The sequence below is a fragment of the Neofelis nebulosa genome, chromosome X (genome assembly GCF_028018385.1).
Source record: "Neofelis nebulosa isolate mNeoNeb1 chromosome X, mNeoNeb1.pri, whole genome shotgun sequence".
NCBI lineage: Eukaryota > Metazoa > Chordata > Mammalia > Carnivora > Felidae > Neofelis > Neofelis nebulosa.
Window position 1 is genome coordinate 126,999,867 of NC_080800.1, and position 13,982 is coordinate 127,013,848.

The window sequence follows — 13,982 nt, forward strand, 5'->3', positions numbered from 1 at the left end:
CTCTCTCTCTCTCCCTCTCCCTCTCCCTCTCCCTCCCCCTCCCCCTCTCCCTCTCTCTCTCTCTCTCTTAAAATAAATAAGTAAACATTTAAAAAGAGAGAAAAAGAAAAGAAGAAAAGGAGGGACGGGGAAAGAAGTCGGTCAAACCCGCTAAATGAATTTGGCCGTCCATCTGCAGTTTAACACTAACAGCAAGGCGCTGATCGTCCTCCTGGCCTCCCTGCATTCATTGCTGCCTTTGCTGGCTCCACTGGCAATGACCTTCCACCCTGACCCAGAGTGGGATCTCCCAGCGGTGCCAGGGTCTCCCGCTGCTCCCTCTCGTGGGAACCCCCCCACACACACACACACACTGCTGGGGAGACCAGTGGATTTTTGTCACTTGATAGATGAGCGTGGATGGCCACCATGAATTCAGGCCTGTGAGGTGACTGTGCCGGCGCTTATGGCCAAGACTGTCCTTCAGGGATGGAAACAGACATTGTAATGGTGGAGCTCACCATGGAGGCTACGGCCACGTGGCCGGATCTTGGGACCCCCACCTCCATTTGAATCCTCTTTTTACACTACTGCCTCCCTCCTCCTCCGTACACGATCCAGACAGGCTGGGGGGAAGCGAACGTTTGTATGGCGCCCGCTGTTCTCTGGCGAAGGTTTGATATCGGTTGTGACAATCTTCCGCGTACTTATTTTCACAGTAGTCCTGCCCTTACGACTTTTGTTCCTATCTGAGCAATGTTTCAAAGTATTTGAATACCACTAGGTAAATCCAAAGTATCCTTAACATCCTTGAAAAGTTAAGTTTTATATCAAACTAAAGTATCAAGAAGATTCTGATCTTAACACGTTAAAGAGCTCGGTCAACAATCGTCTGGCTGAAGTTCCAGAGAAATTCCTCCTCTTCTTTACCTCTGCACACCCTTCCCAGAAAGACTCTGCTGGAGGCCCAAGATTTCCCCCAACAGCCCCTGTGATGACTCAGAACCCCCAGACCGTCCAGGTCACTGTCCCGAGAACTAAATACTAGCCGTGGGGACGTCCATGATGGAACTGCTTCACTGGCGATCCCTGCGCATAGTCACCTCCCTGTCTAGGCCTCCAATTCCTCCTCTGTGTGATGGGGGTGGTGCAGAGGGCCTCTCAGCTCCAATGGTCAAGGGCTTTCCTGGTTTCTGGTGTCTAGAATAGACCTGCACGGCAGTGGGGCTGGATTGGGGCTACAGGTGCCCGCGGGGTGGGCGCAGGGGACCGTCACGGTTCAGCCTCCTGGTGCCATCCGTGGTGGGACCCCATAGCGGGGCAATGGGTGGGACATAAAAGGCAGAGTGCCGAGGCAGGTGCCGGGGGAAGGGGTGTTCCTTGGGGAGAAGGCAAACCTAGAATTCCTTGACCTCATAAGGAAACAGCTCGGATCCCTACGGGGAGGGGTGGTGTGGAGGAGGACCGGGCCTCTGGGACAGGGGCCAGCACTGCAGAAGAAGGCTTGGAGAGGTGCTCGGGAATCCGATCTTGCCAAAACTCACAATTCCATGAGGCAGCCTCTGAGCGCCCCGAGCCCGAATGCCATGTGTTTCCCTGCTCTGAAAGATGAACAGCAAGCCCCCGCCCTGCCCAGGCTGTCCCCTTGCTGCTGCCATGCACTTGTCTCGGCAGCCACACACCTCCGCCTCCGATTTCGAGAGACAGAGCAGGCTTTGCGTATACTCTAATTTTTTTTTTTTTCAACATTTTTTATTTATTTTGGGGACAGAGAGAGACAGAGCATGAACGGGGGAGGGGCAGAGAGAGAGAGGGAGACACAGAATCGGAAACAGGCTCCAGGCTCCGAGCCATCGGCCCAGAGCCCGACGCGGGGCTCGAACTCACGGACCGCGAGATCGTGACCTGGCTGAAGTCGGACGCTTAACCGACTGCGCCACCCAGGCGCCCCGGCTTTGCGTATACTCTAAAACCCAGCCAGCTGCAACTCTTCTGGGGGTCTTTGCGCGTGCTCACATCAGGACCACATCTCCTCACCACTCCGTGTGTGGCTACCTCTTCTCCACCCCATAACTCACAGAGAGCCAGTCTGTGACCCTCACCAGCTGGACCTAGCAGCCTGGGTTTGACCAGAGCCCTCCCCTCGTCTCCTGGTCGCCAGCTGTCATCTGACATCAGACACAATACCTCCTCTCCCTATGCTCCCAGCTCTGGCCCTACCCAGGGAGGAGTACATCAGTTGGACCGACACTCCATTAGCCGGCTTCATTCACGATATGATTGTTATAATCACGCCTTTGCAATCTCCCCAGGGACAGCTCTTTATTGACCAAGGCCCCCACCATTTCCTAATAGTAGTCTACGCTCTTCCGCAGGCCTTGCAGCCCTCCATGGTTCGCCCAGATCAGGACCCCGGATCCCTGTCTTTGCACCCGCCCCTGTGCTGCAACGGGGCCGAGGCCCACCCAGACCCGAGTACTCAGAGCCTGCCAAGCCTTATTGGAACTCATGAGCAGGCCCTCTGGGTCTGGAAGGTGCCCCGACCCCCTCCCCCGCCCCCTGCCAGGCTGCCTCCTGGGGCGACCGGTGGGGGGGGGGCGGCGGGCATTGCAAGAGGAGAGCAAAGCCCCAGCGCCCCAGGTGGATGGCATGGTGGGTCAGACGTACACTCGCCGTCTGCGCGCCTCACTCGGCCCTCTGCCAGTGCCCATTGGCACGCCCAGTCTCTTGCAAGGCTGCTTGCTCCTGGAGTGCCGGCGGCCTCCTGGCCCAGTGCCCCATTTCCTCCCGAGTGGAGTGGGGAGGGAGGGAGGCGGTGGGGACCGGCGGGACGGCGGGCGCAGGTGCGCGGGCCAGGACCGCGTAGAGCGGGAAGGCGGGCCTGGCACAGGGGTTGTGGCGCGGCCGCTTCCCTGGCGTGGGGCACGGGCGTGAAGCTCTGGCAGCAGCGCCGGGCCTGGGACCCGCGGTCTCCAAGGGCTCGCTCTTAGGATCGGGTCCCTTCCCGCTGCTGCAGGGGCGGCCGGGGAACCCCAGGCGTGGGAGTCCCGAGTAGGGAGGGGGCCGGGGGGCTGCGGGGACGGGACGGAGTCCACGTGACTCGGGGAGCGCGAGCCACGCCCAGCGCCTCGGTCCCGCGCGGCTTTCCTGTCCTGGCCGGTTTCTGCCGGTTCGATTTGCGTAGGCACCCCCTACCTCCTCCCCTCTGGCCGTGACACACCAGCCGGTGACGCCTCGGCCGCTGACCCCGCCCCGCTCCCACGTCCCGACGAGCCCACGCTCTTTCCCCTGGCGCGCAGGCCCAGCTCCCCTCTCGAGTCCCTCCGGAACGCGCCAGCGGGCGGTGTCTCTAGAGTCGCCGGCCCCGCCCCCTTCCCGGGGCGCGCGGCCCCGCCCGTTCCCGCGGCCGGTCGGGCGTGCGCGGTCCGGGCTTCCGCGCACGCCCCGCCCCCTTCTGCCTCTAGCCTATCCTGCCCGTTTGTGACGTCAGGGCTCGTCAGACCCGCCCCGCCTGCTCCCACGGCCCGACCGATCCGCACCGGCTGCTGCTCGCGGCCCGGCCCCGCCCCGCACAGCGCGCGCCGTCCGCAGAGCCCGCGGCCGTGACGCGGGCGTGACGCGGGCGTGACGCGAGTGCCGCCGCTCCCGAGGCGCTCGCGCTGTCCCCGCCGCGCTCCGAGGCAGCCGTAGCTCGGCCCGCGTCGCCAGGCCCCGGGCCGACCCCGGGTCCCCGCCGCCCGCCATGGACGACTACGCGGTCCTGTCGGACGCTGAGCTGGCCGCCGTGCTGCGCCAGTACAACATCCCGCACGGGCCTGTCGTGGGTACGAGGCGGCGAGCGGGCCCCCTCCCCGCGCCGCCCCCGGGCTCCCGGCCCGCGCCCCTGACCGCCCCGCGTCCCGTGTCTGGCCAGGTTCCACACGCAAGCTCTACGAAAAGAAAATCTTCGAGTACGAGACCCAGAGGCGGAGGCTCTCACCCCCGAACTCGTCCGCGTCGTCTTTCTCCTATCGGTTCTCGGGTGAGGCCCCCGCCCCAGAGCCCCACCTGGCGTCCCGTGGGGACGGGGCTTGGGCGCCACGGAGGCCGGGGTCGGGAGGGTGCAGCAGGGGCGCCGGCCGGGAGGGAGGGGCACGGGGGAAAGGAGGGGGGCCTCGGGGGCAAATGGTCCCGGCCCCCCCCCCCATTCAGACTTAGACTCGGCGTCAGTGGACTCGGATATGTACGATCTGCCGAAGAAAGAGGACGCCTTACTCTACCAGAGCAAGGGTAAGGCCGCGGTGGGCCGGGCACCCAGCCACCTTTATGGCACTCCCTCAGGGACCCTGGTGTCGGGAGGAACCTGGGATCTCGACCCCCATCACCCTCGGCAGCCCTAGAGGGGCGAAACGGTGCCACAGGCTGGCAAATGGGATTCAGATTAGGGCCACTGGGCCGAGGTGGGGCATTGCTCTCTCCTCTGCTACCCTGTCCCCCACCCCTTCCCAAGGCTACGGTGATGACTACTATGAGGAGAGCTACTTGAGCACCAGGACTTATGGGGAGCCGGAGCCTGTGGGCGCCTCGAAGGGGTTCCGCCAGCCCCCAAGTTCACTCTCAGACACAGACACCTTTCACCACCAGGTGAGCTGGCCGTTGAGCACTTGGGTGCTACCTGAGGGGGTCGTAGCTGCCTTCGGATAAAACAGGGGGGCTGCTGGGACAAATGGTGGCCCCCGTGCCTCCAGAAAGGTGTGGTCAGCAGACACCTTCCTGGTCAGGACCGTTCTTTGGGGGGCTGTCAGAACTGTTAAGAATAGAGCACTTGTGGGGTGCCTGGGCGGCTCAGTCAGTTAAGCTTCTGACTTCGGCTCAGGTCACGATGTCATGGTTTGTAGGTTTGAGCCTCCTGGTCAGGCTCTCTGCTGACAGCTCGGAGCCCGGAGGCCGCTTGGGATTCTGTGTCTCCCTCTCTCTCTGCCCCTCCCCGTCTCAAGCTCTGTCTCTGTCTCCTTCAAAAATAAATAAACATTAGGGGCGCCTGAGTGGCTCAGTCCGTTTAGCGCCCAACTTCGTCTCAGGTCATAATCACGCAGTTCGTGAGTTTGAGCCCCGCGTCGGGCTCTGTGCTGACAGCGTGGAGCCTGGAGCCTGCTTCGGATTCTGTGTCTCCCTCTCTCTCTGCCCCTCCCCCTTTCGCTCGCGCGCGCGCGCGCGCTCTCTCTCTCTCTCTCTCTCTCTCTCTTAAAAAGAAACAAACATTAGAAAAAAATTTTAATACAAAAATGAATACACGTTAAAAGAAAAAGACTAGAGCACTTGGGACCGGCCTTCCACCCTGATCTGGGATCTAGCTTTGAGCTCTTTCTCGGAACCTCGGGGCAGAAAGTAAGGTGCAGGCAGCCAGGACGGGCGAGGAGCAAGCAACAAAGCCCTACAGACACAGGGCTCAGACCTCAGGAGGGTCCTGGGAGGGGCAGGGTCTGGGCCTTTAAGCATTGGTCAGAATAGGCCGGTTGGGAGAGTTTGGACTGAGGGAGAGGACAGGCCGCGCTGACCTGCCTGCTGGTCTCCTTTCCTGACTCTCACCTACAGGTGCGTGAGGACAGTCTTTTCTCTTCTGAAGAGGAGAGCAAGGATAGGTGAGTAGGAGGGAGGACCAGGCACTGGGTGCGATTCCAGGCCCTGGGCCGCCCCCCGCCCCCGTCCTGGCTCACCCGCTCCCCTCTCTGCCTCAGGGAGCGCCCCGTGTATGGCCGGGACGGTGCCTACCAGAGCGTCGCGCACTACCGCCCTGTGTCCAGCGTGTCCAGAAGCTCCCTGGGCCTATCCTATTATCCCACCTCCTCCTCCGCCTCCCCCATGTCCTCCTCTCCATCTTCCCCCACTTCGTGGCTCACTCGTCGAGCTATCCGGCCGGAAAAGCAGGCCCCTGGGGCCGGTCTGGGCCAGGACCGCCAGGTCCCCCTCTGGGGCCAGCTGCTCCTGTTCCTGGTCTTTGCCGCCTTCCTGCTCTTTGTTTACTACTCCTTGCAGGCTGAGGACGGCAATCCCTTCTGGACGGAGCCCTGAGGCTCTGGCTTCGTGGCCGCCTGTTCTCAGAAGTCCTGGCTGACTGCCTTAGTAGTGTTTGCTGGGGGAGGGGGTGGGGGCTTTTCTGTGTGTTCTGGCTTGGGAGCACCGGGCCTGGGTCTGGGCACCGCTCGCTCCCCTCGTTCTGCGGGGTAGGTGGCAGGCCCAGGCCCTCCGTAGCACGGTGGGCCTGGGCAGGCCTTCCTCTGGAGCCTTCTGGATCCTGCTTGCCTCTGACCCTTAGGGCCCAGGAGGGCAAGACTCTTCTCCCGGAGAGGAGAACATGGTTGTTGTCGTTGCATGCCTCCTGTCCGTTGTCACCTCGTTGGGGGGGTCAGCCAAAAGCCACCCCGACTTTGTTTTCGTGGACACGCAATAAAAAGACCATTTATTTTTAACGTGTGGGCTCCTTCTGCTGGGTATGGGTTGGGCTCCCCCGGCTGGGGGCCTCCGGGGTCGACATCTGGCTTTGTCCCTTCTCCCCTTTTGCTTTGGGGTTGGGGTAGGGATCGCATGCTACCCGTAGGCGCGTTTGCGCTTTACTTGTAGGGTTCCTGACTCCTTACCCAAAGCTGCTGTAACTACTTAGGACAATAACTGCCACCACGGGGCACGGAGAGCACATTTGGGAATGCAGGCGAGGGCACGGGCACAACGCTACTTACAGAGGCTTTAACCTCGGAGAGCTGACAACGGGCCTCAGTGTCCAAGGGCAGGGACGTGGGCAGGAAAGGAGACATGTTTGCTGGGGTTTCTCCTGGAAAGCTGCTTGCTTAGTGGCATGGGAACTCACAGTACTCAAATGCCTCATCTCTTCTGGGTCTAATCCAACCCCTTACCTGGCTATATTGTTGCCTATCTCCAGGTTTTCTGCGGGGCTGGGGGGTGTTTCATAATCTTCAAAGTTGACATACATATATATACATTTTTTTTTTTTTTAATTTATTTTTGAGACAGAGAGAGACAGAGCATGAACGGGGGAGTGGCAGAGAGAGAGGGAGACACAGAATCAGAAGCAGGCTCCAGGCTCCGAGCCATCAGCCCAGAGCCCGACGCGGGGCTCGAACTCACGGACCGCGAGATCGTGACCTGAGCCGAAGTCGGACGCTTAACCGACTGAGCCACCCAGGCGCCCCTATATATACATTTTTTAAAGATTTCGTACACCCAATGTGGGGCTCGAACTTACAACCCCGAGATTGAGTCACATGCTCCACTGACTGAGCCAGCCAGGTGCCCCAAAGTTTACATCTATTTTTTATTTTATTTATTGACTTATTTTTAAGAGAGAGAGAGCACAAGCCGGGGAGCGGCAGGCGGTGGGGAGGGAGAGAGAATGTTAAGCAGGCTCCACGCTCAGCATGGAGCCCGAATCAGGGCTCAATCCCACGACTGTGGGATCACGACCTGAGCCGAAATCAGGAATCGGACGTTCAACTGACTGAGCCACCCAGGTGCCTTTACATGTAGTTTTTAAAGCAAGTGCTAAGGAGCCCGAGGGCAGCAGACTGCGTGAGGCCCTGCATCCTGGTTCTGCATGCCAGCTGAGGAGGAAGGCGCAAGGGGTGGGGGTGGGGGGTGGTCCGGGCAAGCACTCCAAGCACTCAGGTGGCAAGCAGAGTCCCTGGCACGGGTCCCCGACGGGTGGGGCCCTGGCATCAGTCCCTCACCTCTGACCAGCTCCTTGCTTGGGCAGTAGGACTCGGCCAGGCCTACCTCCCTGGGCACAGCACCCGAAGGCCCCTATTTATGGTACACAGTGAACTTGGGTCAGGGCTGGAACTGGCACCCCCCCTACCCCGTGCTCCTGACCATTTATTTTTCCTGCATGCTAGTGTTTCTCCCACGTGTGTGTGTGTGTGTGTGTGTGTGTGTGTGTGTGTTTTCTTAAAGTAACACGTGCATTTAGAATTTAGGGAACAAAATGAAAGAAATGAATGGCTTCTCATTTTCTCACCACCCCCACAGCTCAGCCTCCCTTGTTTGCTCCAAGCCACTCCCACCCCGGCTCACCCCCACCCCCGCTCCCCACCCCTCCCCCGCCAGGGCCCAGCCACTTTCGGGGAGGACTCCCCAGGCTCCCTGCCTCTGCCCCTTACCGTCCACCTAGACCCGGCTGCTCTGGGGTGGGCGGTGGGCACGGACACGAGACGGTGCCTCCTTCCTGATGACGAAGGGGCCTGATGATCAGATCAGTGAGCCCATGTCAGGCTGCCAGTGCACCAAGACCCCAGAGGGGCACAGTGATGCAACTCATCTCACCCACTGATCCCCAGTCAGGTGTGTTGAGAGGAGGGACTGACCCTGCCTGGGAGGGCAGCTACCCCACGGGCACTTGGCACCCAGGCAGAGACGCAAGTGAAGCCTAGCGGACCCAACATAGGGCCTGGGGAAGTGGCGAGCTTGACGTGGTGACACTCTGGAGTGGCTGGGGCAGAGTGAAGGCACAGTGGGAGGCGAAGGGGAGCTGAGCTTGAGACATCCCAAGGAAAGGACAGAGACGGCATGGCTTCTGGACGTGATGGCCCTCTATAGGCCTCTATCTGGTGCGGGAAAGGGGGCAGGGCGACAAGGTGTGCTTGGCAACCACTGTGGTTTCTTGGATGTGAGAAGAGAGGAGAGGGAGGAGACGGTCCTACCCATGTGACTCAGTCTCCCCCTTTCCATTCATTTCTTCCCCGAGGTGACCTGCATTCACCCCCCTGTGGCCAGGTAGAGGATTGCTGAGGACTCGCACAGTCCCTAGAGAGCTCCCCCTTTGAGCCTCCTGCCCTAGGGCTCAGAGACACCCCTGTCACATGCAGTCTCGATAGCTTGGGAGGATACTGGGCCTTCCCCAGGACTCCACTTCAAGCCTGGCCCCCTGCCCCAGAGCTCTGTGGGTCCCCGCGGACTCCCATACCTTTCCCAGTGCTCTGAAGGCTCCGGGCCTCCACGTGCTATTGTGCCCCATCCCTAGCAGGCACCCGAGTGCTCTCTGCTGCTCTGGGGGCCCTGATCCTAAGGCTGTGGATGGCTCCATGGGGACCTGCTGGAGCACTGAGCTTCAAGGTCTCTACTTAGTGCTCTCTAGGACTCTGGGACTACCTCTGAGAAAGCTCCCACGGGCCCCCCTCCTGAAGTTACCTAGGGCTCCGGAGTAGCCCCACCAGGGCAGCTGGGGTTCCAGGATTCCCACTCCCAACAGTTCAGGTAATCCTCCTTCCCCCTCCAAGGGCTTGTGAGGTGGCCAGGGGCACAGTAGGGGGACAGTAGCTGCCCTCGGTCCAGGGCACAGCGCTGTGCTGGTTCAGGGATGTCAGCCCTGCTGGGAAGGAGAGGCCCCGGCAGGCAGGGGCTGCCAGACTGGGCACAGCAGCATCCCAGGACAGGGACAGAGAGGAGGGCCCTACAAACGTGGTCTGCAAGGAGTGCTCCTGACCCTGGCCCTCCAACACGGGCCCCTGAATGTCCAGGGGAAGAGGAGGACCGCACTGGAACGACATAGGACTGGGCCTGCCTTGACACACCCACTGTCCAGAAGCCAGCAGCTGCGGCGAGAGAGGGCAGTGGCCAGGCCACTTGGTCCCAGTGCCTCCACGAGCATAAACTACCCCAGGGCTTAAGACCCTAACGGATGGGAAAGTCGCACTACCTCCTCTGTTCTGGAAACTGACGGTGGCCCTGCCACCCTAGGCGCCCGGTGGCCAGTCCCGGGCAACACCGCCCTCTCAAGGCAGGCCGCACGCAGGTGAATAAAGTCAGGCCCCACCACTTCTGCGGGGCATGCTGGCCAGGGTCCCCACAGGACAGCTCCAGAGCTGGGCTGAGCCGAGGAGGAGCCCCTGTCCCTCCCTGGATGCCACATCCTGTCCAGGCAGCTGTGACAGACGCAGGGAAGCAAGGGCGAAAGATGCCAGCCTGGGGGTGGGGAACAAGCCCCGGGGGGAAGGCTCCGCACGGAGGCTACAGGACAGACCCGGCCCTGCCCAGGCAGGGGGCAGAAGGGAGCAGGACTGGGGCTCCATCCCTGCAGAGGGCTCTGGGGTAGGACGGGCGCATGGCACCGGGACTCCATCCTACGAGCGAGCGGCAAGCGGGCTGGGACCCGGTGCACTGGCAGAGTCCCGGCAGGACACCCCGGCCGCTAGGTGCTAGGAGGAGACAGGGAGGGGCAAAGCCCCGGGCCCGCCACCGGGCTCACACACAGGGTGTGGAGGCCTGGTCACCTGCCCGGAGCCAGCGGGGATGGTGGCCCAGCCCCGCCGCACCCGCACCAGCGCCCAGGCCTTGCCTGCCAGGCGGGGCGCCAGGAGCAGAGGAGCGGTCCCCGCCACACGGCGACCGCAGGCTGGCCCCATCTCATCTTCTAAGTGTAGGGACGGGACCGCTGGCCACCCTAGTGGGGAGCAGCACGCCCCCCGCCCCCCATCCTTGGGGTCCTGTCCGCTCTGAGTCCAGGCAGCGCAGGGCAGGGGCAAGCTGACCAGCCCCACCCCACAGCCAGCCTCCAGCCCGCCCCAGCCACACCTCTGCACCTGGCCCTGCCTGTCGCCCTTCTGCCCCATCGCCCGCCGCCCCCCATCCCCCCAAAAGAGGCTGGAAGGGGACTGGGGTGAGGAAAGGGGGGCACCCGGCCCCTCAGGGTGGGTGGGGCTGCCACTCACCCGAGCCAGCGAGGGAGTCCCAGCACCTCCACAAGGGGAACCTTAGTCCGGGGCCCCTTAGGATTCTGTGGGCCCACCCCAGCGCGTGTGGCCACATCCCGCTCCAGGGCATAGGGCCAAGGTGCTGCAGGGCAGCCCCGACCACGGAACCCCGGCGGAACCAAGGGAAAGAGGATGGGGTGGCCGCTAAGACAGGGCCAGCGAGCACGCAGAGCAGAGCGACAGGTGCCCGCCACAGGCACCTCCCGTGCGCTCAGTGCTCTGCAGCTCTGGACGGTCTCCTCCCGCTCCCGCTCGGGTGGGTGTGGGGGAGTGGGCCCATGGCAAGTGCAGACGGGTCCCCCAGAGGGTGGGGTCTCCTCCTCCGGGGCAGGTGCATCCAGGGGAGGGCCGTCCCCAGCTGGGGCCCGCTGTGCCGTGCGGCTCAGAGGTGGGGCTGGCTTCCGCCGCCTCTAGCGCTCCCCACGGGCTCCCCACGGGCGGGCCGTGTCTCTCAGCAGGTCTCCAGGAGCCCAGCCAGGCCACTGGCGGCGGCGGAGGGGACGGGGCTGAGCAAACCACTGAGCCACGCGTGGGGTGGGGGGTTGCCCTTGAGCCGGCACACCTGCTGAGGACCGGCCGGGCACAGACGTCCTCGGGCAGAGACGGTGAGGTGCAGGGATGGGCACCGAAGGTGGGTGGGCAGGTGAGCGGGCGCAGGATCTGGCTGCCGGGGGCTGCGCCCACCCACAGGGCCGGCCACCAGGGGGAGCGCCTGCGCGGCCCCGTGAGGGAAAGGGAAGACTCCGCGCCCCTCCCCCCCGCCCCCCCGTGGCCCCCCCCCGCACCCCCCCCCACCCCCCGCCCCCACCACCGCAACCACCACCAGGGGCAAGAGGCCTCCGAGGGAAGAGGGAAGGCCGGGCCCTCCTTGCTGTTCCTCCTGCCGGGGCCGAGGGACGGGAAAGCCGTTCAGCTCAGACACACGCCAGGGAGCTGGCGACGACGCTGGTCAGATGGCCCCGGCGTGTGGGGCCACACTGGGCCTGTGGGGCTCCGGGGGGCCGTCTTCAGGACCAAGCCACCCGACACGCTGGCCGGGGGATGTCCCCAGGAGCCACGACCACAGTCCCCGAGGTCAGGCCCAGCAAGCAACGCCCTGGTCTCTGCTGCTGCTCCCGGGACACGGCCCCGCTGCCCCGAGACCCTCTGTCCTCGGGTTCAAAAAGCACACGGCGGCCGCCCCCTTCCCCTCCCCCCCCCGCCCCCCCCCCCCCCCCCCCCGCACGGTGCCAGGAGCTGCACCAGGGGGCCTGGCCCTGCGCGGCAGCCACGGCCAACGGGAAAGGCCCGGCCCACAGAACCGGCGTGACACACAGAGCTCGTGAGCACGTCAGAGCGTGTCAGAGCGAACTCATCTCTGAGGCCCAGCCAAGAAGGACGGGGTGGGCACTTCCCCAGGGAAACCAGATGCTGCTGGCCTCCTGTGGCCACAGTGGGAGCTCCTTCCTGGATTGACGGCTGCACCCCGCCCCTCCCCCACCGCAAGCCTGCCACCACCTGGGCCACCAGAGTCCAGCACGGGGCCACCGGGCTACCCGAACCATCACTGAGGAGGGGCCGCTCCTCTCCACTCCCTGCCCTCACCCGCTTGCCAGCCGCCCGGCGGAGGGCAGGGGGCAGAAGGGAGGGCACGCCTGTGTGTGGAGAGAGGTCACCCCTGCCTGCCTCACACGGGGCAGCTGCCCCCGGCCCCGGGGAAGGAGAGGATGCGGGGGCAGGACTGAGGCCCCCGGGCGGGAGCACCGGCGGTCCGGAGCCTCCTGCTCTCAGGCCTGGGCAGGACTCAGCACGCTGGCAACGGTGCTGACCGGCTGCCGTGACGACAGACAGCTGCCCGCCCCTGTGCCGGGACGGCCGCCAGGGCTGCACGCTGCCCTGCAAAGGGCAGAAAGCGCCCCTCTTGGGCTGCGTGGGCCGCCCGGGAACCCGGTCCCATATTCTTCTTCCTGTCTCTGGCTCTTTGTGCGTTTTGTCTGCAAGCCTTTAAAGACGAAGAGCCACCCTCTGCCCATACAAATGCGGGCCCTGCCTGCCTTGGTCCCCGGGCCGGAACGTGCCACCCCCCCTTTAGACAAAGGACGTGTTCCTGAGGGGCCCTGTGAGACCAGGACGCCCGCACCCAGGTTCAGGAGCCAGGACGCTCCTCCTGTGTCGTCCCCTCCAACCCTGCTCCAGGTGGACCCGTGTGACCTAGAAGGACACAGCAGAGGGGAGGGAACAAGAACACAGACATGAAGTTGTAAAACGGCTGAGGCTTCAATCTCGGGGCCCCTCTCTTCTCTCTCTCCCCCCCTCTGCCCCCTTGCTCTCTGTCTCTTTCTGTCTCCCGTCTGTCACATCGCTGGCTCTGGGAAGCCCTGCCCTGTGCTGCCCTATGGAGGGGCCCCACGGGGGAGGCACCGAGGCCCCGCCACAGCCACGGGAGCCAGCTTGGACGCAGGGCCCGCCCGACAGGCAGACCGGGTGGCTTGGGCCCTAGCTGATGCCTGGACTGCGGCCTGTGAGCCACCTTGAGCCAGAGCCCCCCAACCGAGCCCTCTAGGAGCCTGTCCTCAGACAGTGTGGAGGTCAGATCACAGGGATTAGTGGTGGCAGGGGTACGTCGGGGTAACTCGGTGTGCAGCAATGGGTGAGGAATACATGGAAGCGGTCCAGCAGGAAAGCGCCACGACCCGGTAGCTGGGGGCGGGGGGAGCAGGGAGGACGAGAGGCAGAGGCTAGTCCGTTTGATCCCACGGCCACAACACGCTCGTGTGCCACGTCGCAGAGCCGCTCAGGTATTTACGTGGAGAAAGCCTCTCTGAGTAAGTCTGGAGCAAAGGAACCCACGAGAAGCCCCGGAAGCCATTAGGAAGAGCCTGGAAAGCCCGATGACACAGAAACTAAACGCGTCTGCCTGGCCTGAACAAACCCAAAACCACAGTCAAGAGACAAGTGACAGTGCAGCGCGGGGAAAGATTAGCAAGACGTGACTCAGGCCTCGCAGCATCAACCTATCGAGAGAGCTTGAAGCGGTCCAGCAGGAAAAGCGCCAAGACCCGGTAGCTAGAGGCAGGGGGCGCGAGCAGGGAGAAGGAAAGGCAGAGGCTACACCCTTCGACCCCACGGCCAGAACACGCTCGTGCGGCACCTTGCAGAGCTGCTCATTCTGGAGACAAATGGCGGCCAGTGCCGGGCACTGCATTGCCCCCACCAGCCGGGGACAAGCCACCGCGGAGTCAAACAAACAGCGACCACCAAAGAGACCGGCCCTAGTGGGTGGGT

At 63.4% G+C, this 13,982-nt stretch overlaps 1 protein-coding gene across 1 annotated transcript; it reads left to right on the forward strand.

Moving 5' to 3' along the window:
* The first annotated feature begins 3,512 nt into the window (after window positions 1-3,512).
* EMD (emerin) lies at window positions 3,513-6,428 on the forward strand. The gene is made up of 6 exons (XM_058713148.1): window positions 3,513-3,803; window positions 3,893-4,000; window positions 4,171-4,248; window positions 4,469-4,602; window positions 5,554-5,600; window positions 5,697-6,428. The coding sequence occupies exons 1-6, from the start codon at window positions 3,722-3,724 to the stop codon at window positions 6,028-6,030; spliced, it is 783 nt and encodes a 260-aa protein (XP_058569131.1). The 5' UTR covers window positions 3,513-3,721; the 3' UTR covers window positions 6,031-6,428.
* Window positions 6,429-13,982: the final 7,554 nt, after the last annotated feature.